Source organism: Agelaius phoeniceus, chromosome 16 (assembly GCF_051311805.1).
Source record: "Agelaius phoeniceus isolate bAgePho1 chromosome 16, bAgePho1.hap1, whole genome shotgun sequence".
In the NCBI taxonomy this organism is placed as follows: Eukaryota; Metazoa; Chordata; class Aves; order Passeriformes; family Icteridae; genus Agelaius; species Agelaius phoeniceus.
Window position 1 is genome coordinate 8,497,689 of NC_135280.1, and position 24,485 is coordinate 8,522,173.

At 42.5% G+C, this 24,485-nt stretch overlaps 1 protein-coding gene across 4 annotated transcripts in view; it reads right to left on the bottom strand.

The window, feature by feature from the left end:
• XYLT1 (xylosyltransferase 1) overlaps positions 1 to 24,485 on the bottom strand; it is a 179,064-nt gene that overhangs the window by 114,603 nt on the left and 39,976 nt on the right. For 2 of the 4 annotated variants that reach the window (XM_077186663.1, XM_077186662.1), the window contains exon 2: positions 18,926 to 18,964. The exons of the other annotated variants lie outside the window; for them this stretch is intronic. In XM_077186663.1, coding sequence (XP_077042778.1) covers positions 18,926 to 18,964 — 39 coding nt within the window. The remainder of the gene's footprint in view (positions 1 to 18,925; positions 18,965 to 24,485) is intronic. 4 annotated transcript variants of the gene reach the window in all.

A 24,485-nucleotide genomic window follows, 5' to 3' on the forward strand; every position in this document is an offset into this window, starting at 1 on the left:
TGAATGTACAGAATCAATGTACATTTATAACAATGAGATCATTTATGCTACCCTAGAATGTATCTGTGTCTGATAGGTTAAGTATTTGTAAAGCTAATGATCCCTTAACTGCACAATGGTACTCTGGTGCTCTCTGCTCATTCCCATCAGACATTTCAGGGCTTGGTTTATGAAAGAAATTCTCTTAAAGGTACCAAACGGAAAGCCATGACAGAAAAATCCTTCCTCTTTACTAAGAATAACAGCAGCTTCCATCATGAGAAAAGTGTTTTGCCTTGCCTCTGAGGTGAAAGGATTAATGTAAAACTCTGCTGCTGCTGTGTTCTCTGTACCTACCTTCAAATTCTCTGCCCAGTTTCAGCTCATCCCAGTGGTATTGGTGGTAACTGAGATCACTAACTCTCCCAACTTTTTTTTTTTTTTGCTGTTTTCAAGACATTTCCTGAAATATGAAGTTAAAGAAATGCTGCAACCATTTTTACTTCTATAGAAATCAGAGACTGACAATGGAGGAAAGCAACTTAATAATCAACACAGCTCCACAAGGCCTTTGTGCAGAGAACTTTATATATTTGGCATGTAGTCTGCTAAGTCTGTGTTTTCTCTTATGGGAATTCAGAGCAGTATGAATGTACTGTCAGAAGCAGTAAAATAAAAAAGTTGGTTCCATTTACTGTGATTACAGAGCTGGTGGGAAGACATCCTGATCCCACAAGGCCTGGCTCAGTTGCTGGTTCCAACACACTGCCAGAAATCACACACAAGAAACCCAAGGGGTGCAGCAGTCACACATTTACTCAAAATTCCTCTCTCCTGAAATCCTCTGCTTTTGTGCATGGAAGCACTGACACCAGCCCAGGTTATTTATGCTGATTTAAAGAAATCTTTATGGGATTACACCTCAGCATCACTAGAAATGGTCACCTAATTAATGCCTAGTTCAGCTTCCTCCTGTGTCTGATGGAAAGCAGTAACTGGTTCTTGCAGAGAAACCAGATTTAATTCTCCAGCCTTTTCCATCTTATATTGATTCAATTCTTCTGATTTCAATACTTTAAGTGGCCTAGACTGTTTAGTATCTCCTGCAGTGTAAGGAGGTGTCCCAGTGCTGCCTACATTGTACAAGGCCTAGCTGTGTTCTTGCTCATTACCAGGTTTAAGCCCTACATGAAATGAAACAACAGCAGAATTCTGCTGGTAAGTTGTGCTGGTAGTGAAGTTTAACTGGACAGATTGGCTGTCTGGGGGAGAAATGGTCCTCTGCACCACAGCAATGGCCATGCATGTTGGAGCTTATCACATTCATACTTCAAACCAGCCAGTATCATGAAAGACAATCACACACTTTTCCTAAATAGGTTGAGGTTTTGCATCACCCTGAAAAAAATACAAGAATCCATGAACAATATGGAAAGATTGTGTCACCACTCTGCAGTATTTAGTTTTCATCAGGCCTTCCCAGGTACAGACCTACTTTAGTGGATCAATTTTAATGCTGTTACTGCAAAGCAAAGAGTGAAATTATCACTAAATTGAATCTATCAAGTACTGCTCTTGATAGAACAAATGTGGTTATGTGTTTTTGAGGTCACTGGGATCACATATGGTTATTTCTTCTTTCTACTTTTAATCAGGTCTATAAACTGGAAAATTTTAGATAAACTAATGAGAAAAAAATGGCATCTTTCTTCTCTCCTTCCATATGTACATTACAGGCAGAAAGAATAAGGAGTTGTACAAAGCCAAGCCTGTTTAATCAGTGCTTGGCTGTGGGCAGTTTCACACTTCAGTAATATCCAGCTTCACAATATTGAGCACTTGCACAGTGGCTTCCCCAAAAATACTCAATTGAGTGCATAGGAAGTTTTTGTTGTTCAAACACTGCATCTTCCAATGAATAATCTAATAAATACACTTAGATTTTTAGTTGAGTTGTTTTCTCATTGGACAAATACTTGATGTCTTTAGTGGTTTAACAGAACTGGATTTCTACTGTAAACCAGGATGAGCTCTTTTGCAGTGCTATTCAAACAAAGCATCAGAAGCATTAATCTGGCCCTCCTAAAATTTATGGCAAACACTTCAGATAATCTCAAAGAATTTAATAAAATAATTGCAGGTTTTTTCAGTTTCATTGACAAGAAAATGATAATTTTTAATACTTGCGAACTGGAGTAGTTTTGATACACAACTGAGTAATCCAATGCAGACTGGTCCATCTGGTCCATTCTGGTCCATCATCAGCTTACCTGTAATTTACAGTTGTGTTTCTGCAAGTTTAGTTGGACTGATTTTAATTTTTTTTTGGGTTTAGGTGCAACAAGACCTTCTTTCTCTACTCTCATAATGAGGATAACATTACCTTAATTCATGGGACTTAAGCAAGAAGAAGCCCTCCAAGCCCCAGAGCATTGCTGGGTGTATGCCCAGAGGAGCCTCTCCCTGCTCAGTGCCACACCTGCACTCTGACAGCCAAAACCTGAGCCCATGCTGCCAGTTCTGCTGGTGACACTGGAGCACAGAGGGTCTGAAATGTCAGCAGAAGACATAAAAGGTTGTATCAACTACTTTACAAAAACATAGCACCAGCCAAAATATTCACATTTCCACAGTCTGTGACTACAACCATTACTAGAGCAATTACATTCCTCTAGAAGTGCTCATTTTACACTCACAAACGGTCACTTTAGACTGCATGACCTAACTTAAATCTGCATTTTCCAAGAGCATTATTCCTACTTTTCCCACATGTATTGATACTTGAAACCAAATTTACAAAGGTATTTAGGGACTTTGCAGTAACAATTGGTACTTTAGCAGGGAGCTCAACACCATCAAAGCAGGCATGGGAGTTGCACTTCTATGTCATTAAGTACTTTTCCTGGTTTTTACATATCTATGTATCATAATCCATTCTGAAACAAATCTAACACATATGCTTGTGCAGAAATATTCTTTGCAAAGTAAATTTCACCACTGCAGAGGAGCTTTGAACCTCAGAATAAAAATCACTGCTAAACTTAAGATTAAAAACATGTCTCTTTGGGCAATGTTCTGCAATTGCCCATATGTAACAATGCAACTGTTTTGCATGGGTGTAAAAATGACCCTCTCCTTAAAACTGGACAGGCACTAAACGTAGGGGCAGCAAAGATTATTGTCAGAGCTTGTATCAGAGCTTCACACAGGACAGAGCCTCTGCAAGACCCCAAAGGCTTCTCTGCAAGAGATTGTTATTCTGGTGTTTTCCCCAAAACTGGGCAGTAAAGCCATCCCGGAAGAATGGTTATAAACCAACTTTACAAAGCAATCTGCACTTCATGGTAACTGCTCTTTATCATTTTCCAATCAACACTAGTTGGCTTCTAATTGATTTTATATTATGTCCCTTACCAGAAGTAAGAATATTGTGTTTACTAGGGCAGCACAAAGAGGGCAGGCCTATTCTTACTGCTGTATTTAATGCTGCTGCTAATCATGGAGATTAGACTGAAACAATTACAACAGCTAATTAAAGAACAATGCGGTTTTTGGCATCTTTTCTCAGACAGCACTACTGGGAATTCCTAACTCAGGCAAAGCAGGGATAATTAAAAATCGAGCTCTGGTTTCCCCTGCACTGGCAGCTGGATCACGCTGATTAAACTGCAAATAAAACACATGAAACCAACACTTTGTAGTGTATCCAATTTCACTTAAAAGGGTCTTTAAACTGAATCATAAACAGAGAAACAGTGCACAACAAATTATTTAGCTGAAGCTGGATATAGTCTTCACTGCAGTTGCTTCACAGCTCGTTGTCTCTGGCACAGAGCATGGGACACTCATTAATGCAGGGCCTGGTGAGCCTCCTGAATCATCCATGGCCCTTCCAAAGGCAGCACTGCTCAAAACATCACACTACAAGCCACTGAGCTCAATCAAACACCAGCATAAATATTTGGAAGGTCCCTGTGGAAAATGCAGAATTGCACCCAGTGACACTCAGGCTGTTACTGAAGAGTAAGACAGGGCTAAAACCCCTTCCAGTGAGACTCTGGAGGGTGGATGAGGTGCTGAAGAGCAGCTGCTTTATGACAGCCACACGTTCAAGACAAACTTGCAGAAATGTTAGCAGAATTAAGCCTTGTTCAAGATTATCTGGTGCTCTGCTGTAAGACACCATGGACATCAGAGCATCCCTTTGTCCTGCTCAGGTCTCAGCATCACCTGGGCTCAACATGCAGTGACCCAGAGACAGCTTAACTTTGTTACAATGATAATAAAAATAACAACCCTTACTCTTGGCTAGTGTTTGCCTGTACACTTTTGAGTCACACAAAAGCAGTAAGAACACAAACAAACCCTAAGAATAAGACATGAAAGGTAATGCAAAAAATACCAAATTACTTGCCTTAAGCTTGTTTGGGTGCTTAAAATTCTGCCTGAAGGTTATTACTGTGCTCTCTGGACAAGTACTTAGTGCTTTGTTAAATAACAAGGGAATCTTGTTAAAATTTTTTAGCTAATGCCAAGAAATTTTGTGTTCATGCAGCTCTGTGGAGAAACATCAGTATTAACTCATTTTCACTAACTGGGCATACCTCATATGAATCTGATCCTGGTACAGTCCAACTACACAGAGTCTGTAAACCAGCAAGAGCACCACCTTCAAAAGCACAACTATTTTTAGCTTCATATATTAAGTAAATATATTTAACAGCAACAAATAATAATAAAAAGCAGAGAGGTTGCACTTGGCACCTGCAATACTTACACTAAAGCAAAGTGTTTAAGGGACAGGGTGCTGATGCCAGCAGATGCAGAGGAAGGCACAGAACTAAGGGGAAGTTTTCTAAGACTAGGCCCTTTCAAGTTTTTGGCAAGCATTTGAGAGTTTGGGCTACAGGACAGAAAATCTGCTACAGAAAAGAATTAGAGACCAAAAGGGGAAATAAATTTTTTTCTACCTACCTACATATGGTGCACAGATTACACAGCAGTCCTGCTTTAGCCACATGTCATGGGAACAGTTTGGAAGGCTGGCTCAGAGTTAATTAAGAATAAAATTATGCTAAAGGTCCTTGTGGAAAAAGCCCAGTTAGCACAGTGGTACTTCAGAGGAAATGCTCAGCTGCTCAAGAAACAACCAGCCTAGGCTTAGAGGTGTTACAGACATTGGGCTGGCTTTTGTCAGGAGAATACCAGTGGGGAGCATCTCCTGTGAGCCTCCCTTGCCCTCTGCCACCAGGGAAGTGGCCTGGTGCAGCTGGACACTGCCAGGGCAGCTGGACAGTGCCCAGGGTCAGCTCTCTGTGCAGACAGGTACACATGTGAACAACCACAGCCCTGCCTCAGCTTAGTCTATGAGTTTGGTTGTGGTGGTACCAGTTGTGGGTTTCTCTGGGTCTGGATTGGAGGCACTTGAGACAGTAGTTCATGTTCAGACTCAGGTGTTTATTATCTCTTATCAGTAAAACAGTCTCACTGCTGTGAGTTCAGCAGCTTTTCATTAGAAGGCACAGAATGGCCAACAATCTCTTGTGACAAGGTCTTTTAAGACTCAACTATCCAATTAAGAACTGACACCTGGATTATTTTCCCTTTTAACCCAATAACTGATCCCAAAGAGCTGCAATGGGGACTTTTCTGCCCAATTACAAAATGCCACCCAAACCCATGAAGAAGGAGGAAGAAGCATGAAGGGGAAACCCAGGATGACACCCTGTGCCCTCCATCTTGCTTCCATCCACAACATCCTAAAAATCCCAAACCCTCAATTTCTCACCAAGTGACACACCTGCACTACTCTCTACAATCTATCTTGAATTCTGGAAAACTTTCTCCATGAGTGAGGGTCAAAGTCAGTGCTCCCCTGGGGGCCAGGACACCCCAGAGCAGACAGGGAAATATTCCCAGTGCCCTGGGTTTGCACATTTGGTGACATTTCAAAGCTCAAAGAGGATTTTTAGAACCTCATCTCTGGAGACCTCAGAGATTCCACTGAGGCTTTACATCTAGTTCACCCAGAGTCAGCCTGAACTGCCACCTTTTATTCTCTTCATTACCCCAAAAAGAGTAATTTTTGCATTTCCCTCCATTTCATTAACCTTATTTACCTCAGAAAAACTTCAAAATAATTTTAGCAGCCTGGACTGCCTAGAAATCAATGTCAGCAAGCAGTAAAAGACAACATCACCCTGACAAAGGGCTGCAAGGAGAAGTGGCTGTTGGACACCAGTAACAGGAGAGAAGAACCAAAAAGCCAAATAAAGAAGCTTAGAGGCCTGGCTGCAACATGCAGTGTGGTCTTGAAGGCTTCTCCTCCACCTGATCAAAGAGTGACTGATAAGGACTGTGCAGATTCCCTTTTGTCCACTTTCTTGCTTAGATGCACACATGCTTTATTACAGGCATACAAGATACTCTTTATTTTAAGCTATTTGTTATTTCCTATTACTTTTGTTAGTCTCTGGTAACACATAAAATAAGTTTATACTGGAGAAGTAGCTTTCATATTTTTCTCTGAAATTACAAGTTTGTTCTCAATCCCTGAGATGATATCTCATGCTTAAATGAAATTTTGGCAAAGAAAAGCAAAGCACTTTACAGCTATCCTTCTCCATCTAGTACCATTATGTCTTTATATACCTGTGTAAAAGCAAGCTATGCAAATTTTCCTAAAAATAATGATGCTAGTGTAATTGTTCTTTCTAGGCTATGTTCCAAAACCAATTTTAAACTTGAAAAAACCATGAAAGTGGGATAGCTAGAAAAAAAATACTTTGTTTTTTTTTTACTTAATAATAAATGCTTGAAAGGATCACAGCATTTTATAAGGTCATATGTAACACCAGTTATGACACCACAGTAATGCATTATTCAGTGCCAGCAAAGAATATAAATCCTTGTAATGTACATGGGTGAAATGTGGTTTAATTCTTATTATCCTTTGGCTTTGACTCAAAGTTCCTGCTGAGCATTATAATGTTTAGATGATGCAAATTCCCTGAGATGCTTTAATTAAAGCTGCAATGTAAGACTTTGCCTCTGGCTGTTGGTCACAGTACCTGGCACTTCCATTTCCAGAGGTAGAACTCACCAGGCTCCAGTGCCCAGCCTGAGCTCAGGCCCCAGTGAAATGGGCATTTCTGGTGCTGCTCAGGCTGGGGCACACATTCTGTCTTTGCTACTGCAAGGCTGAGGTTTAGCAGAAAAATATGACAACTAGGAGACTGAGAAAATAAAATTCCTGCTCCAACCTCTCCTTTTTTAACAAGGAATTTCTCCAGGGGACTACATGGATGTTTAAGAAGTTTGCAGCACACATGCTACTTCTCAACAGCATTTCCACTGTGCTCCAAACACTGGTAAAGAAAAGACTTGTGGGATCTGTATTACCTGGTGACTGCCATGATTCTCTCCAGCTCAGCAGCAGGGCAAACCCCTGAACCTCCAGGACCTCTCTGCTGTGTGCATGCACAACACAGCACTGGGCTAAAGGAGCATCTTCTGCCCACCTTTTATGAAAATATCAAAAGACATGGTTTTGTTTTGAAGTGAAAAACCACCTCAGATCTCTAAACCCTACAACTGCCAAGAAAAGCTTTTCCTGCTCAGCTCTATGGACTCTCATTCACAGGCAAGGACAGCTGGATGCCTTCAAGCAGTCTGGCAAACACCCTTCAGCATTTTTAGGAATTTCCCTCTGTCTCTGCACAGCACTTGCACTCCTGTGATTGTGACCAGCCTAATGGATCCTTCTCTCCTATTGAATGCTGAAGCAGGCATTTTAAATGCAGTTGTTCACATTTGTTGACTCAAAGTGCACACATCCTGGAAATTCACCTCCTTTCAGCATCACTGCCAATAAATAATTAAAAAGCCTATTAAGACGGCAAAAGGCAATTCACTGAAATTATAAGCAAATATTTTTGCATCAGGGCCCAGACTTGGGGAAACACTTAAACAGCACCTTCAATCCAAAGCAAGTAAGCATTCCCATTGATGCAACTGCCTGACTTGCAAGTCTTGTGTTTTACTGAGTAAGAGCTATTACTCAGCTCTGCAAATTACTTTCTCTTGTGGAAACATACAGTTATTCAAGATTTCAAAATATCTAGCAAAAACAACAGTTTCATAAGTAGAAAGACAAGTCTGATTTCAGCCTAAGTCCTATAATTTTGAATCTGGATAGAAAAAGCAAATAGTACTGACAGAATTTAGCCTCCACTGTATTTTTTCAGACATCAAAATACTTATTCAGATACACACAATATCACAAAGGCAGACAATAATGGAAATAAGGACATCAAGAAAGTGTTCTACTGCAGGCAGCATATTTGCAAACATTACTGGAACAGAATTAACTGCCACAGAGGGAACACAGACATTAGGCACAAGGAATCTCAGTTTGAAAAACATTCAGAAAATGGGACACATCAAACTAAAAGTTAAATTCTAATTAAGAACATGAAACCTAGGAGGAAAAGCATATGCTGTCAGAGCCACAGCAGTTACATCAGGAGGTGACAAGGGAGGAAAATCTGAAGAGAAACAGGGATACTTAGAGACTTAGCAAACAGAGAAGTGAAAAACCCTTTTTTGGGAACAGAGCATCTCTGCCAGACAGCACATGTGGCTGGCAGCACACCTTGGAAGACAGGCAAGCCCTGCTGACCCTCTATAGCTTGAATTTCCCAGGGTGACCTTCCCCAGCTTCCTAATTCTGCATTTTCATGACCAGCAGAGATGATGGGCATGGGGGGCAGGAGAGGGTTTGATGATCCCAATGAAAACTAAAATTACCAGCTGGGACACCACTAGTCTTTGACTGACTGCAATGCCCACTCTCCCACTCAACAAATGGACAAATGCCATTTTCTGAATTATGCTAATATTTGGATTGGTGTTGGATGGAGCACAGAGGCTCAGACAGCTGTTTCAGGAGCATTTGCAAGGAAATTATGCTTTTGAAAATACACAACCTATTCCTGGACTTGAACAGATTAGCTCAAGATGTAGGACTATCTACTGTAGAAAGTAATTTAAACTAAAACAGAGCAAGAATTCACCTTGGACCAACAATTTTTGATTAACTTCCTTTGCTGGCAAGCTCAGTGTAAACTAGGCACTATGCCAAAGCCTCCCAATCCACTCTGGAGCAAATGCAATTTGAAATGCTGCTCTCATCTTTTAACAGCATGGACTCCAGGGTGAATTTTCAGGTAATGGTCAGAAGTGGCACAGACCTATGGATCAGTCATGATACTGGCACTTTGTGAAACAATAAATCAAAACAGGTCTTTACTAACTTCCTTCACTGCACAGTAAATGAACAGCTCCCAAACTGGTGTGTGCATCATGGCCTGCAAGGAAAAACTGCTATTTCTGTGCTGGAACCACAATTCACCAAAACTGCCAATGTTTAATTCAAGCTAGAACAGTGGGAAATTTATATTAAATATATTTTTAAATATAGTAATACCCAGAGACACAATCCCAAAATGTCTTTAACATGAGAGAGATCTGCACACCCCTGGATTCACAGGCACAACACCAGCTCCACCAACTCTGCAGAAGCTGCTTGGCATTTTGCTGTGACTTCTGCAGCATCCTCCAGGCCATGGACACAACCTGGATTTCCACCCTCTGGCACCACAAGAAACAGATACATGCCAGAAACCTGTTTGTCATGGAGATGGAAGCCAGTCACTTCATCAAATCTGCAGTCTACTCACACACATCTGTGCACAGCTCCTCATGGTCACTACTGCTGAATATGAACCCCAACAGGAGTTTCATTTGAGTTTTAGCTTCTCTGAAGCTTTTGGGCTTCCCAAGTCCATCAGTTTGCCTCAGGCCAGCTGGAGCCACGCTGGGATTTGCAGCCTTCCTGCAGGAAAGCCAGAGGAGCTCTGCCCAGCAAACATGCACCCACTGCAGCCACACAGACCTCTCCAGCTGCAGCTGGGGCAGCTCCTCCTGCACAGCACAACCCGCATCTCTCAGGGACCTTTTAAATAAAACATGCTGAACTAAATCATTTCCTTATGAATGGCCAAGTTTTTGTGTGCTAGATCTCCCAAACACCAATTCACTGACAGGAGCAGCGCTGGCACATAATCAGCACTTTCTGTGCCAGGCTACCCAACCGCCACAGGACCAGGAGAGCCAGAAAGGGACTCCTGCACTGGGGGCACAAGAAATCTGGGGCAGGGACCTGTGCATGTTTAAACTTAGGCTCCTCTTTAAATCAGAATTTAAAGAAGAGATAAAAAAAACATTAACAGTTTTATATGTGTGAGTTTTGAAAGGCTGGGCTATAAAGAACACAAAGCTATTCAACAAGAGAAAAAAAATGAATGTGAAGAATATGTCAGTTTGATGACTAAAATAAAAAGGTAATGACCCCCATTTGCACAACATTTCTTGTTTTCATAGGCAAAAGAACAATCAGCACACCTTGAGAAAAGGTTACCAAAAGGCTGACTTGGCGCCTCATGTGTTATTTAAACTGACTTTTGCTTTTTTGCCCTTAAAAAAACCAACAAACCAGCTATAAGCCAAGGTAACTTTTTGACCTTTGCAAGACACTATGTTCAGCTAGAAGTACGGTGATAACAGTGCCAACACAAGTTCAAAGCTGAGCTGCCAGAGGTGCTCTGTAAGCAGCCATCAAACATCGCCTGTTTCCTGCTTACTAAGAAACCAAACACTGTTGAAGACCACAACCAAATTAGCATCTAGATAAATTGTAAATAATTAACTTAGTGTCATTTTATAGACAGTAAGTGCTTGCTCTTCTAATATCATGATTTAATTATCAGCATTTATTAAAAATATTTTGTTTGCTGTACGTAAACGCAAACATTAGAAGACAGTCAAAAGCAATTAGAAATGTAGGTAACATTTACTACAGAGGAAAAAGCACAATTAAATGCTAAAAGACACAGGAACAAAGAAATAATAATAATTCTTTCAGGTTCCCGTGGAGTCATAGAATAACATGTGTAATAAATTGTATTATGCATAAGCAGCAAGATGAAAACTGCTTCAGGTTTACAAATGTTTTACAGCTGACTCTCTAAGTAGAGCAAAGAGCTCATCAAACCTCTTGTAGCAAAACCTTTCTTGGAAGCTCCACTTCAAGCTTGGCCTTACAAATGACTAACCCACTACCAATGGCAGCCCCTGGCCCTTGCTACCCAACAGAAGCCACCACCAAAGGCTCCCCCAGTCTTAAAACTGCTGATTTTTTCCTCCAGTTGAGCAGCACATTTGAAGTCCTGCAACAAGGGGCAGGGAACTGACCTGTCCTGCAAGGGACAGCATGGCTTGCACTCTGCAAAGTCTCAGTGGCACTTGTGGGGCACAGGGCAGTGTGGCCAGGCCACTCTGGGATGCAGTCACAGAGGGGCTGTGCCATCCCAGCCTAAGGAGAGGGCTCCTCTGGGGCTCCCACTTCTCAGACAAGAGCTCCCCACCAGAGAAAACTCCAATGACAGAAGAAACCCTGGCAGGGTGGTGTGTTTGGTTTTGTTTTGCTCTGAGGATACAAGCAATGCTTTGGCTTTGAATGCCCAACACCAGAGAGGCACACTCTGGCTCTGCCCCAGGCTGTGCTGGTGTGAGAGGCATGACTCTCCCAACCTTGGTATTTTTGCTGCATGACAGATTTTGCTAATCCTGTTCTGAGGCTGACAGCTCTCTACACACACACAATGCACTGAGCTCAGGCAGCAATGCAGGCTCTGGCTGGAGCTTTGAAAGGCAAGCCTCAAATTCAGATGCTCTGTCAATTACTGGACACAGCTTCCAAGAGCTCACAGAGCCTTATCTAATGCATGGCTTGCTGTGGCTGGAAACACAGCTGATAGAGGAGGGCAAGGCTGCCTGTGTGACTGATGGGATGGCTCACAGCCAGGGCTGTCCCTGTCATCACCACTGGGATGCCACAAGAAGGTGCTGGAGGGGAGGGGGAGCAGCTGGTGCATGTGGGACATGCCCTTTCCACTGCAAAAATCACCTGTTTGGCCTGGGCCAGCACAAGAGTTTCAGTCATGGAAAGGACATTGAACCACACATTTCCCAACAGTACTAACAAGGGGCCACACCAGCAAGTCACAATTTTGGTGTTTTTTTTTCCTGAAGAGGAAATACAGGGAGTATTTCAAGTAACCCAAGATTATTAGCTTCCATCCTTCATTTCCCATGGAAACGTGTTTTCAGACAAATTCTATCACAAATGTCCAGCTAGCAGCTTTGGGAGTTACAACTGACAGATTGCCCACTGCCTCAGCATCCTCATCAACTGTGCCAATAAACACTGTTGTAAGGCAAAACAATCAAACATTTGTGTTTTTTCTTTTAAATCTTGCTTTGGCTTCAGCACTACAGCCCATCCAGTTGCAGCCATTTTTCCAATCAGAAGCCAGAACACAGAAGCAGGTAACACAGAGCTCAGCATCTCCGTGGGATTTACCAGCTACTGATGGACTTTTAGTGGGCCTACAGCCCAGTTAATTCCTCCCTGAGTGATACTGGGGAGCTCTGACAGTGAGCCAGACTCTGGGACTGCACAGCCACATCAACAGGGCTGTAAAATGAGGCAGAGGAGGAGGAAGGTGAATGTGAAAAATGCCCCTGTGATCTGTGCAGCAGCCCAGGCAGGTGAGCAAAAGGATCTTCCACACAACTCATCCACTGCTGTGCACTGGGAGCAAGAGCTCCAGGACTCCAGGGAGGGGCAATACAGGAACAGACACAAGTCCCAGTGTGTTACACAGAAATGGGCACAGCTACTTCAAAACTGCCCTGCTACAAAATTACTGTAACTAGATCTGCATGTAAAACACAGCTGTGCACGTCTATATTTATCCAATTATTATCTGATTGTTTCTAAGACATTCTTGGTGCATTTTTATTTCCTGTGCTGTACTTCTCCATCCCACTAATAGAATTAACACTTTAAATCACTTTGCTATGCAAAAGCTATTTATGCCACTGAGGTCTATTCCCAGCATAACCTGAGGAAAATTGCAGGAGTGTGTGTGGGGAAAAAAGCAGCATCACAAAAGCCTTTTCAGTTGTGTTCAGCTGTAGCTATTACAGAAAATGAAATAGAACACAAACAGACCCCACGTTTCAGTATCATTTCAAATCAACCCCAAAGTAAAATGCATCCCAGAGAGTTTTCAAGAAATGCTGTGCAGAAAACAGAGGGTAACATGAACCAGGTCACCTGCACACAGCTTTCTGTCCTGCCTGCTGCACAACCTTCACCCTGGCAAGCCAACTCACATTCTCCTCACTGCTCACGGGGTGCCTGTGACTCAGCATGCTCTGCAATGCCAGCCTGGCAGGGGATGAATGGACCCACCCAGCACAGCACTGGAAATAACAGGTGAGTTCTTGTTTTGATGTTCTGACAGCAAGTGACACACAGGAAAAAGGAGGCAGCACTAAAATCCTTTACAGCCCTCACTTCAACATTGCAACTACCAGAAATACATATTGTATTTGCAACCAGTGAGATATGAAGTACCTCTTTATTCCTAGATATATTTATCAGAACAACTCTTACATTTATTTCACTCAAAGAAATGAAACAGATACCCAAGCCTTTAATTAGTCTCCAAATATTTTTGTTAGTACAACTATTTGTTATGAGCAAAGATGTGCCTTAGAGCTTTATTTAAGCAATTAGCCAGACCTCATGCTATCAAATATGAATATTTTATGTTTTATCTCCAAAACCATTACTTGGAAAAAAAATCAAGATTTTTCCTATTCTGTGATGTCATTTGAAGTGCAGAGTGTAACAGCACAGAATAGCTTTACAGTACAGCAGAATCAGAATGACACATTTGGTTCTGAGAGCAATTGATTATAATTAACATAATTTAAATACTTTATAATTAACATATCTTCCCTTTTGCCAATTTGCCCTATACAATAAAAACAGACAAGGACAAAACTCCATTTCCTTTCCTCCACCAAACGTAGCTATAGCTGCTAAGCGTTTTGAATGCAGAACAAATTAAAAGGGTACTGCTGGGAAAGATCACAATTTCCCTAATTTTTTAAAATCATACCTTGGAAGCATAAGACTTTGGTACGTGCATTGCTAAAAATATTCATAATTAAAGACAACTGCATAAGAACAGCTCATGTTCCTGAAGCTTCATCACGCTTGAATGGACTTAGGGACAATTAAAACTTGCTCATTTGTAGAAAAGACAAGTATGTTTTATCAAATAAGCATATAGAAGGGGCAGACAAGCCACTGGACAGCTCAGGAATGCTTCTGGGAACAAAAAGAAATCCAACCCAGAGCTGACATGCAGAGAACACAAGCTGTAGTTCAGGCTTAATTAAATGAGAGCAAGGATGCATAGCAAGCTGTGGCTGCAGAGTTCAGGTAAGAACAGAAAATACCCTCCTGTCCATCCCAGAAGTTCCCTTCTGCATGTGCTGGCTCTGGGAACTTTGCCCAGGCTGCAGCTCTCACAGAGGAAATTTCATTCTCAGCCCTGTCCATGGGACAGCTTTTACAAGCACCAAGCAGACTGAAAACATGCTGAAAATATCAAACAGCCTGCAAAGAACAAGAGAAAGGAATCCCATTATTACAAGCACCCAGGTCACTGTGAGCTGACAGGTCCTTTTTTTTATTACATAAATTAGAAAGCTTTATGTAAGCCTTTTTTTTTTTTTTTTAACTTGATTTTTAAAGAGGTTTCATATAAAATTCAAGCTTCCCAGCATTGGAAGAAGGTTTCCAACACTCAGTGTGTAGCCTTTTCATGCAAGAGACTGTTGCAAAGAACTCCAGTGGCCTTCAATGCCAGACTTCTCAGCTTGTTCATAGGTGCGAGTTCAAAGCCATTAAGAGTTTCCATTCTGCATCCATGGCTGAATCCCATACAAGGACTGTAGGTAACAAAAGTTACACAGTGTGTGCAGGAGAATTTGAAACCTCCCAAAATACTGCATGAGATCATACCTCAGCATCTTCAATGCAAATAATACCCAGTTAGTGCTGCAGGCAATTTTCCACCTGTACCCAAAAGGGACCCACTCAGCAGATACATTTGAAGATGTATTCTCCTTATAATACCTAAACTCTTTCCTGTGTGATTTAACAATGGGGATATTTCTAGCCACTGTGTTTTGGGGCTTATCTTTGCCAAAATCAGTGTATCTGATTATTAGAGAACAGCAGCTCAGCAATTTGATTGCAGTGCATGCTTCTATGGGGACTGCTTTATCAAGATTTCAGTGGGAAGCTCATGAATTCTACTTGTATTTTCATGTTCCTCAGCAGGAAGGAAAACATGCTGTTTCCTCTTCATTTTGACAGCTGAGTGCAAAATCCTCAATTACCGTGTGCACTGTCACCACCAGAAATTGCAGAACTTTCCCCATTGGCCATGTCCCCTTAGGTCAGCTCTTTCCTTGCCTTGGCAGGTCATGGACTGCCATGGATCCCTCCTCACTCCCCAAAGTAAAGCTTTGGAAGAAAAATATTTACCTGCATTCTGAAAAGCAATTACCCTGGAATTATCTTGTCACAAAAACTGCAAGACATTCTTTTTCTACAGGCTCCAAGCTTCCTGGATTCATGTGGTTTTTGCACTAATATTTACTAAAACTGAAAAAAATCCCCAGGTTTCTAACACATGAGGTAACAAAAAAAATTCAAAGTAGTTCCAAGAGGCACAAAACCATCACACATCTTGTAACAGGCACAAAGCCCCAGCTTTGGAAGGACAGCAACCACCACCTTTGTAACCCAGAGACAATCACAAACTCCAAGGGAATGGAAAGCCAGGCCAAAATGTATCTCTGGGCTAACTGCTGCTAAAGCTGTCCCATTTGGCTCCTGCTATTTCTGTGAAATGGAAGATGGGAAGTGCAAAATGGAAACAGCCACAATCTCATTAATGGAGATAACATCCGAAATTGTGAGAAAAGGAGTCACAAACAGTCACAACTGCTTCAGATGTAATGTATAAACATCTAAGCTGCTGAAAACAGCTTCCATTCTCTTTTTGTTTGCTTCATCCCAGAGTTTGCTCAGTTTCTCTTTGTGTGTTAGTGCAGGCAAACAAGCCTGAGCCCTCCAAAAGAATCCTGATGTGACCTTATCAAACACCTCAGGGCTCTCTGGATTTGGCATTAGCCCACAGTGAGATTTAGAGATAGGAAATGGGAGGCTTGTTTTCAAATGGTTTTTTTTTCCAATTAAGGCCAAGTTTCTGGGTTTTACCCTAGATGAGAATCATCTGCAACATACTGCAAATAAATTTGCCATTCCCTTGAACAGAAGTGATTAAGTAGTTGTTAATCTCTTGCACCAAATTTATAAATTACATTATTCATGCTTTTTACACACCATTTAACATGAGAAAAGCTGAAGAATAGTTATTTGTGAGCTATATAATCACACTTGGGGGAAAGAAAATGAAACCAGGAAAAATAGAAACTTACCTGACTGTATCAAGTTGTGACACACTGTCCCAGCACAGGTAGGTATAAATGAATCACACTGATCCCCACTATATTATTTGATTAGCACAAGTAGTGTGATTTGGCAGGTCCAATTTGAACAAACTGCTTTGATAAGCCTCTACAAGAGAGAACATGAGGGAATTGTGCATCTTTTTCTTGGAAAAATATCAGGGAGAACACTTGCTTAGCTCTCAAGTCAATACTTCCCTCTCTTCATTTGCACACAAACCAAAATATGTCTTTATATGGGAGTTCAAAGAGATCTGCTGAAGCTGAGCACACTGAAGAGCACCCACTCTCTCTTCAGAAGGCCACTTGCAGCCATACCTGTAAATTTTCAACAGCTGTATGGCTGATTGAAAGACCAGGGAAAGGAGGGGAAATTATATGAAAAATTCATGAGAAGGCCTCCAGAACACAGCATGGGTTGGGAATGTCAACATTCAAAATACCAACCAAACCAAGGCGAGACAGGAAACCAGAAGGCAGTGGAGAAAAACTCTCAAATGAGCTGATTCATGCCAAGGCTGTGCAGGAAACCACCCAGCAGAGAAGCTGCTCACCAGTCCACTCAAATGAATGCAGTGCAATGCTCTGCTCCCATCTGCCCCCAGAGAAAAAGAGGAGAATAAAGCATGCAGGAAACTTCTGCAAATTTGGAGATTCTTTACTAACCATAGGAGCTAACATCCTGTTCAAGTCTGTAAAACATTAAAGCTGCTGATGTTATTCTTCTCAAAGTGCTTTTTCACAGCAGAGAAAACAGAGACACTTTTAGCTAAGACTGCTAATTTCTTAGTCAGGATGTAAACCATCAACTTCCACTGCTAATCTGAATTGTTTTTGAGGTAAAGAGAAATACATCCCTAGAAACCAAAGCTGCACCCTGACCTTCAGCTGAGAAGGTCCTCCAGATGCAGTTCTGCCTCTCACAGAGGGACAGTCTGATCCCTCCCCACTCCAGACACCTTCTGCTCTCAGCTCCTGCATGTCCCCCAGTCTACAACACTTGGGGACACAAGTGCATTGCCTGTAAGAAGTTTTGACTCTCCTCATCTATTTCAACATCAGAAGAAATCAGCTTTCTAGAGAAAATGGCTTCAAAAGCAGACGTGGCTTTCAGTAACACTGACAGAAATACCAATACGTAGGAGGATACACTTAATTTCTACCTTTATTATTCACTAAATAATGCATCTCTGCCTTCCCTGACCCCAAAAATATTAAGGTCCCTTGAAAATACAGAAACTTTGGGACTGGCACTCTTGCTGGGAGTCTTAGCAAGGAGCTAAGGGACCTGAAGAGGGAATGCCATGCAGGTCAGAGGGGATGCAGGCTGCAGGGCAGGGTAAGGAAGAGGTCTATTGGGGCTAAAGGCACCCCTCAGCCATAACTCATAGCAGCTGGAGCTGATGAATTTATCACTTCCTTCTCCTCCAAATGAAAAGTTCTCTTGCTCACATTCACATGTGCATTCTCCCCTAGCACCTTCACTAACACAAACTTGTGTTCTTACACTATTTCAAGTCAGTAATAATGTAAGTCTTCATTATTACTGTGCATTTCTAGTTCAACAGCATGCACAGATCAGTACTTTATGACATACACTGTGTTTTGATACCACTTTCTAATGCCACTGTGTTTAACAAATTCTGTGTGATCCTTCCTTGTCAGTTTTGACTCACGAGGACTTGGCTCTGAAGTGAGGTCCATAAAATAGATGTAGTAGGCTTGTTGAAACAAATAACAAAACAGTCAAAAGCTTTCTCCAGAGAAAGGCGAGCAGAAGACAAAGGTAGAAATATTTATGCAGTCACTCAGGGGCATTGGAAATGTGTTCTGAATAAACACTCATCTTCAGTATGCAAGTTCCATAGCCCTTGCTGTCTCCCAAAGATCAGCAAGAATGGAAATCAATGATGCTGCCTTGTTAGAAAACACAAATCAAAGCATCAGTGACTTTGTAAAATCCCTTCTGTCATTTTGACCTTCTGGTGCCAGGCAGCTCCACAGATTCATTACCTTTCATTGTAATGTCTGAAGAAAAAATCAGCAGCACAAGTGTTTGAGAGCAACACCAGCAGCAGGAATTGGAAAAAGGCTGGGAAGCAGAATACACAAACAGAAATGAGAACACCATGAAAGGATGCTCACTCTGCCTTGTGTTCTCTCTTCCAGCACACCCAAGGCAATTCTGCTGCTCTGCAGCTTCACACCAGGTCCTTCCTCATCCTCTGCACCTGCTGCTTCCTGTCAGGAAGCTGCTTCTGCCCTTGCCCAGCCAGTCATGTCAGGAGCTACTGCTACACCTGCACCCTCTGCAGGGACACCCCCAGCAGCAAACACCATGAGGATGGTGGGCAACACCAGCCCAGCCCTCTTCTTCAAAGAATCTCTTGTCAGAAAGAAGTGGGGTGGGGGTGGTACTAACCTGAGTCTCCAAGCTGGTGTAGGGACTAGGAGGTTCAATCTACAAAGAGAGCAGACAGAAACAGCCATTACTCTGGAATAGTGGAAAAGAAGGTGTTCTGAGCTGTTATTGGTCCAAAGTAGTGATATCAGGAACAAACACACCTGCTTGAAGCAGGATGCAGGATTATTTTTTCATTTTTAACATTTACCACTTTTCCTGACATCTGGAAATCACACAGAACTCACAGAATCTCTACAATATTTGGATGACAAAAGAAGTTGCAGTAACAGGAGTATACCAGAGGGCCATGTGCAGGCCCTGACATCTTTGATTTGATTCTCTTTTACAATTCTTTGATTACAGCTGACTGGTTTTACATCAGACTAATATTTGACTGGTGCTCCTGTAGTTTTAAGGCATTAAGACCTTTTCAGAAAGTTGAACAAGACTTGATGGTGAAAGAGTTGGCCACATCCTTGACAAAATTTTTCCTCTCAACAGCTGCAGTTAGCTGTGGCTATTTTGTTTTCCATTACATTTCTTCCTAATTAAAGCTTCACTCCAGTTCTGCACATTATAATTCAAGTGCACTGTACATTTTTTGCAGTCTGGCATCTTCCTTGGTGTCAAAATCTGAACTGTTGGCTTAGCTTGGCCAGAGGATTCAAACCTCATTAAAGAACTTCTAAACACAAAAGCACAAAATCGTCTATTTAGCCTGTTAATTAAAAGGTTAGCAAGAGATAACATCCCTGTAGGAAACTCCATCATTAGTGTTCTGGGATTAGCACTCAAGCAAAATCTTTAAAAGCACATCCTTTAAAGTATAAGGAACATTTAAAACCTCAGTCCTGCTGGTCCAGGTATTACTCTGCAAGGTCTTGCTCTCCACATCCTGTTTAATTGGAAAGCCTAACAGAGCGGAACCAGGTCAATGGTGCTCTCTCAAATCCATCACATCTGTCTCAGTTAGACACTTTTAGTTTAGAAAATTCTTGTCTATCAGATTATTGGGCTCCTGAGACTAATTTTGAAGTTGGAGCCATTGTGATTCTCACTTTGGCTAAATCACAGAACGGGGAAAAAAAAGTGGGCTTCCTCCAAGAAACTATATATCCCTTTTACTTTTAATTATGCCTATAAAGCAGCTTTTAACAATCAGTATAAATATACTAAAGGAAAAACAAGCTATCAACCCAGGAAAAAAAAAGTTTAAGGAGGAAATTGGCCTTGAAAGCCTTGACACACCTTTCCTCCACTCAGCAAGCCATGGGTCAGGCAGCACAGTGTGCACAGGTGAAAAAGCCCATGATTGCCTCTGTCACACTGCTAACTCTGAACAGGCTGATGAGAGGTTACATTTAACACCAGAGCTCCATGATGACACAGATGGAGTAGATATTATCTGACAACGGGCCAAACGACACCAAGAGTGGAAGGAAACTGAGAAACCTCAAGGAAATTCAAATATCATGTCATCAGCTAAGCCAGAGGAGGAAAGAAATCATCTGAAGGTGAGAGATGAGGTGAGAGGACTTGTGTCCTTGGACTGCCTTACTCTAAAACAAATGAGGGCAACACTCACATAGACTTAGCTGGGATAAACTCATCCATTTTGCAGCTGGACTCTTAAGCAATGCTAGTTTGGTCACAACACTGTCCTCCATTGTGCCACTCACATTTATATCATAACAGGAGGATCACAACACTAGCAGGTGTGTGGGGCAGACAGAATACTAAGTGTGTTTAAATACAAAAAGCAAAATACTGCTGTAACAAAGCACAGCTCAGCTGCACAGGCTCCCCTTTGGGAGATCATCTGGATTTTCTCAGTCGGTGCCAATTTGACTACAGACAAAAGCTTTTTCAACATGCACTGTTCACTTCCAAATGACAGTATTTCCATAAGAGGAAGTAGCTACTGTATGTATAAAACATCCTGGAAAGATTAGGGGATTCCTGCAAGAGATAAGGCTTCAGACTATTTAAAAGCTAGACAAGCTCAGTCCAATATTTCCTGAATAGAACGGATTTCTTATGTTAATTACTAATTTCCAAAGCTTCCTGGCCAATGAAAGCTGTAAATATAAACCCGGTTTTGAATGGCATTATTTCACCATGCATCAGCATGGGCCTGTGATCCACAGTTTTTCCTGTTTATTTCCTCCCTCATTTGGCTGTGGTGAGTGGTATTCACTTGTGCAGTCACCATTGTGCAGCATTGCAAGGGAGATTGTTTTGCCCCATCATTAGAACAAACAACACTCAAATGCCACATTCACTTACACATTATCTGAGAAAAAGCTTGGCTTTTATGGGCAAGACTATGAACAATCCAGGTTAACTCCTTGCCCAGCTCACATTTTTTTGCACAATTGCTAGAAACCTTTCTCTCAACTGCAGTTCAATGCCCAACACTGCTGCCTCTCAGCCTGCACTCCACTGACTGTGGAACAAAGGGATGTGGCTGGGTTGTCTCTGGATGCCACCTCTGCCCTGCACAGAGGTTTTCTTTCACTCTGTTCTCAGCTGCCCACTCCACCTGTGCAGTTACAGGTACACTCAGGACAGCTCTTGGATCTGAGGGTCCCCAAAACACAACTGCAGAGAATACATCCCAATTCTCCTCTTGAAGCAAGGAAAGGATAAGGAATAATAAGGAAATTGAGTAATAATAAGGGATAAGGAAACTGAGGAGGATGAAGAAGGTGGGAGGACATAAATACAGTCAAATTTGATTTTCAACAGCAAAAATTAGTTTTAAAATTCAAGCCCAAAGTCAGAAACACTTTGACTTATTGCAGGAAGAGGCATGTTCTTAGAATCAGCTGCCTAATGCCAAATAAATGTAATATTTTAGTAAATCCCAGAGCTCTCCTCCAGCTCCTGTGCATGGCCTGATGCACAGTTATAGATGACAGTATGCCCAGGAATAGCCCACATGTGAGGGATGAGGGTACCACAGTTCTTTTTTAAAGGTAGAACCTCTGTGCTTTGTCCAAACCTGCCTGCCCTCATTGATTATTAGTTGCTAATGAAAGGCAAGAGAGCAAATTATCATACAGAAACACTCAGGAAAAACAGAATAACTGGCACCATTCCAGGCAAAGTTTTGGTTGGTCTGTGTATGTTCCACTTTAATTCTAGCAGGTTTTAGCAGCCTGACACAGAACCACAAGAGCTGTGACAACTAAACCCCAGGGACAACAGCAATCATCCCATCTGAAATTTCAGCCTGCCATTTTTCAAGTGCTGTGAATCATTAATCTCCAGTGCTTGTGATCAGATGAAATCTGTAGTGGGATTGGAGTGTAAACACTATGGCAGTGCTGTATAAACAGCCTGACACATTGATCACCTCTAAAGACTGATCAGGGTAAGATTCTGTTTACTACTGAAAGGTGACACTGAGAGCAGCAGCTCAGCTCTGGGGTTTGGCCACTGTGTCTTTCATAATGGGTTCATGTCTCACTCCCATAAAGGAAATAAACATGTTTTCAAATACTTTGCAACTTTCCCAAAACAAAACTAAAGGATAGGAAAGGTTGGAGGAACTGAGGTACAGACAAATAAACCAAGTATTCCAAAGTCATGTGGGAAATATGAGAGAAACCTGCAAAGTCTAGGACCTTGACCACAAGACATGCCTCTCCCCCATGCCACAAAAGATATTTTCCAGCAGTTTCAAGAGACACCAGGTTTGACTATGGTGACTCTATCTTCTAATCACACATGACCTCAGCCTGAGTGTAGGAAAGCCCAGGGCTCAGACTCCAAGTGCTGCTGGCTGCACTGGAGCTGTTCCTGCAGACAAACCTCCTGCTCCCTGCTCCTCCCATCACTCTGGACTGCTCACCTTTGGTACCAGTGCAGCTCTGTTCAGCTTTGCTGAGGGGGCCAGAAACTCCAAAGGATTTTTTACACTTGATGAGCAATTTTCACTCATTGCTAATCACTTCTCTGCATCCCTGGAGTCAGCATGGATCTCTGTGTGGCTTGACACAAGGCAATGGCCCCAGCAGCAGTGCCAGTCACAGGTGCCCTTACCCCAGAACCTCAGCTCTTGCACTGCAGGATTCCAGGTTTTGTGCAGCTGGACCCTGAGACACACAGGAGAACTGGCTTGTAAAGTTCTTTTTTAGTTTTATTGATTAGTTCTATGTCACTTTACAGCTGAATTAGTTCTTTCAGTCAGCTCATGCCACTAGGCAAAGAGAGCTGTGCTGGTGCAGCAGAGGTGGCCAGCAGAGGCAGAAGCAGGAAGAACCAGCAGCTAGGACAGGGTAAGAAGGCAAGTAGCAATAACAAATGCCAGCACCAATAGCAAATACTTCTTCCCATGAAACCACAGGTTCAGACAAAAATACAAGATATTCACCTAGAAGTGACATTTCACATGTTCTCTCCAATTGCTCTGCAGCCTACAAGGTAGAGCCAGGGAACAGCAGCTCCCTGTGTGGGCAGTGCTGTTTTTACAATTTGCAGTTGAGGATTACAGCTATCCCAGGGCACTGTCACTTGGTCTCTTCTGCTGACTCATTTTATGACCCAGAGGTTTGTTAGCCTGCCAGCCTGGGGTTTTATCCTACACTCCAATGTGGCTCAAAACCTTTGTACATTCACAGAAACGAAAAGTAAAACAAGACAACAGGATTTGGAGTGACTGCCTGGAGTGCCATTTCCCTGAGTTTCTGCCACCTCTCCCCTAGTGAGGGGGAGCACAAGCCAGGGAACCTCCCACACACCCTGAGGATGGTGGTGACACGAGTGCCCTGGAGCAGCACCAGGGCACCAAGGCAGGAGCTTCCCTGCAGACATGTCCCTGCACTGAAACCCAGCCTCTAATTACAGGAAGTGTTCAGTAACCTTAATTGTAACCCTTGGCTACAAGTCACATTAACAGCTGCCTCTGCAGCACCAGCCATCTCACATGCTGACTTATTTGGGGAAGAGTGACTTCCCAGCAGTGCCAGTCCTGCCAGCTGGGGCACGAGCTGCAGGGCAGGGTACAGGAAATCCTGCATCACCCAGAAAATGGTCTTGCACAGCTGACTTTCATCACACTGCCCACCATCAGAAGCTGCACCAACGTCTGCAAAGAGTGAGCATTTCCAGGGTGGTCTGAGCGGAGTGCAGTGACAAGATGTGGCTGTGGAACACCCCCAGCCAGAGGTGCTGGGTGGTGCTGCAGCTCCTGTGAGCTCTCAGGCCACCAGAGTGTGCAGGGGCTGCTCCAAAGCACCGAGCTGCCCTCACTGCCAACAGCCTCAGTGGTGCACAGCTTAACCAACCTGCTCTTCAGCAGCAACATGAGCCCACGTGGCTTCTGCCAGCCCTTAATTTTGACAAATGAACTGTTTGTGTGGCCAAATTGCACAACTGATCCTAACTAAACACAAACCACTGGGTGAAAATGTATTTACTCAAGATCATTTTCTCAACTAGTTTGCTGAGAAGGTGCAAAGAATTGGAGGGCATGTTAATCCAGGACACCACCAAAATTTAAGATGAAGATCAGCTCTATAAAAGCTCTATACTCTTGGGTAACACCCCTGAGTATAAAACATAGTCTCTAGAC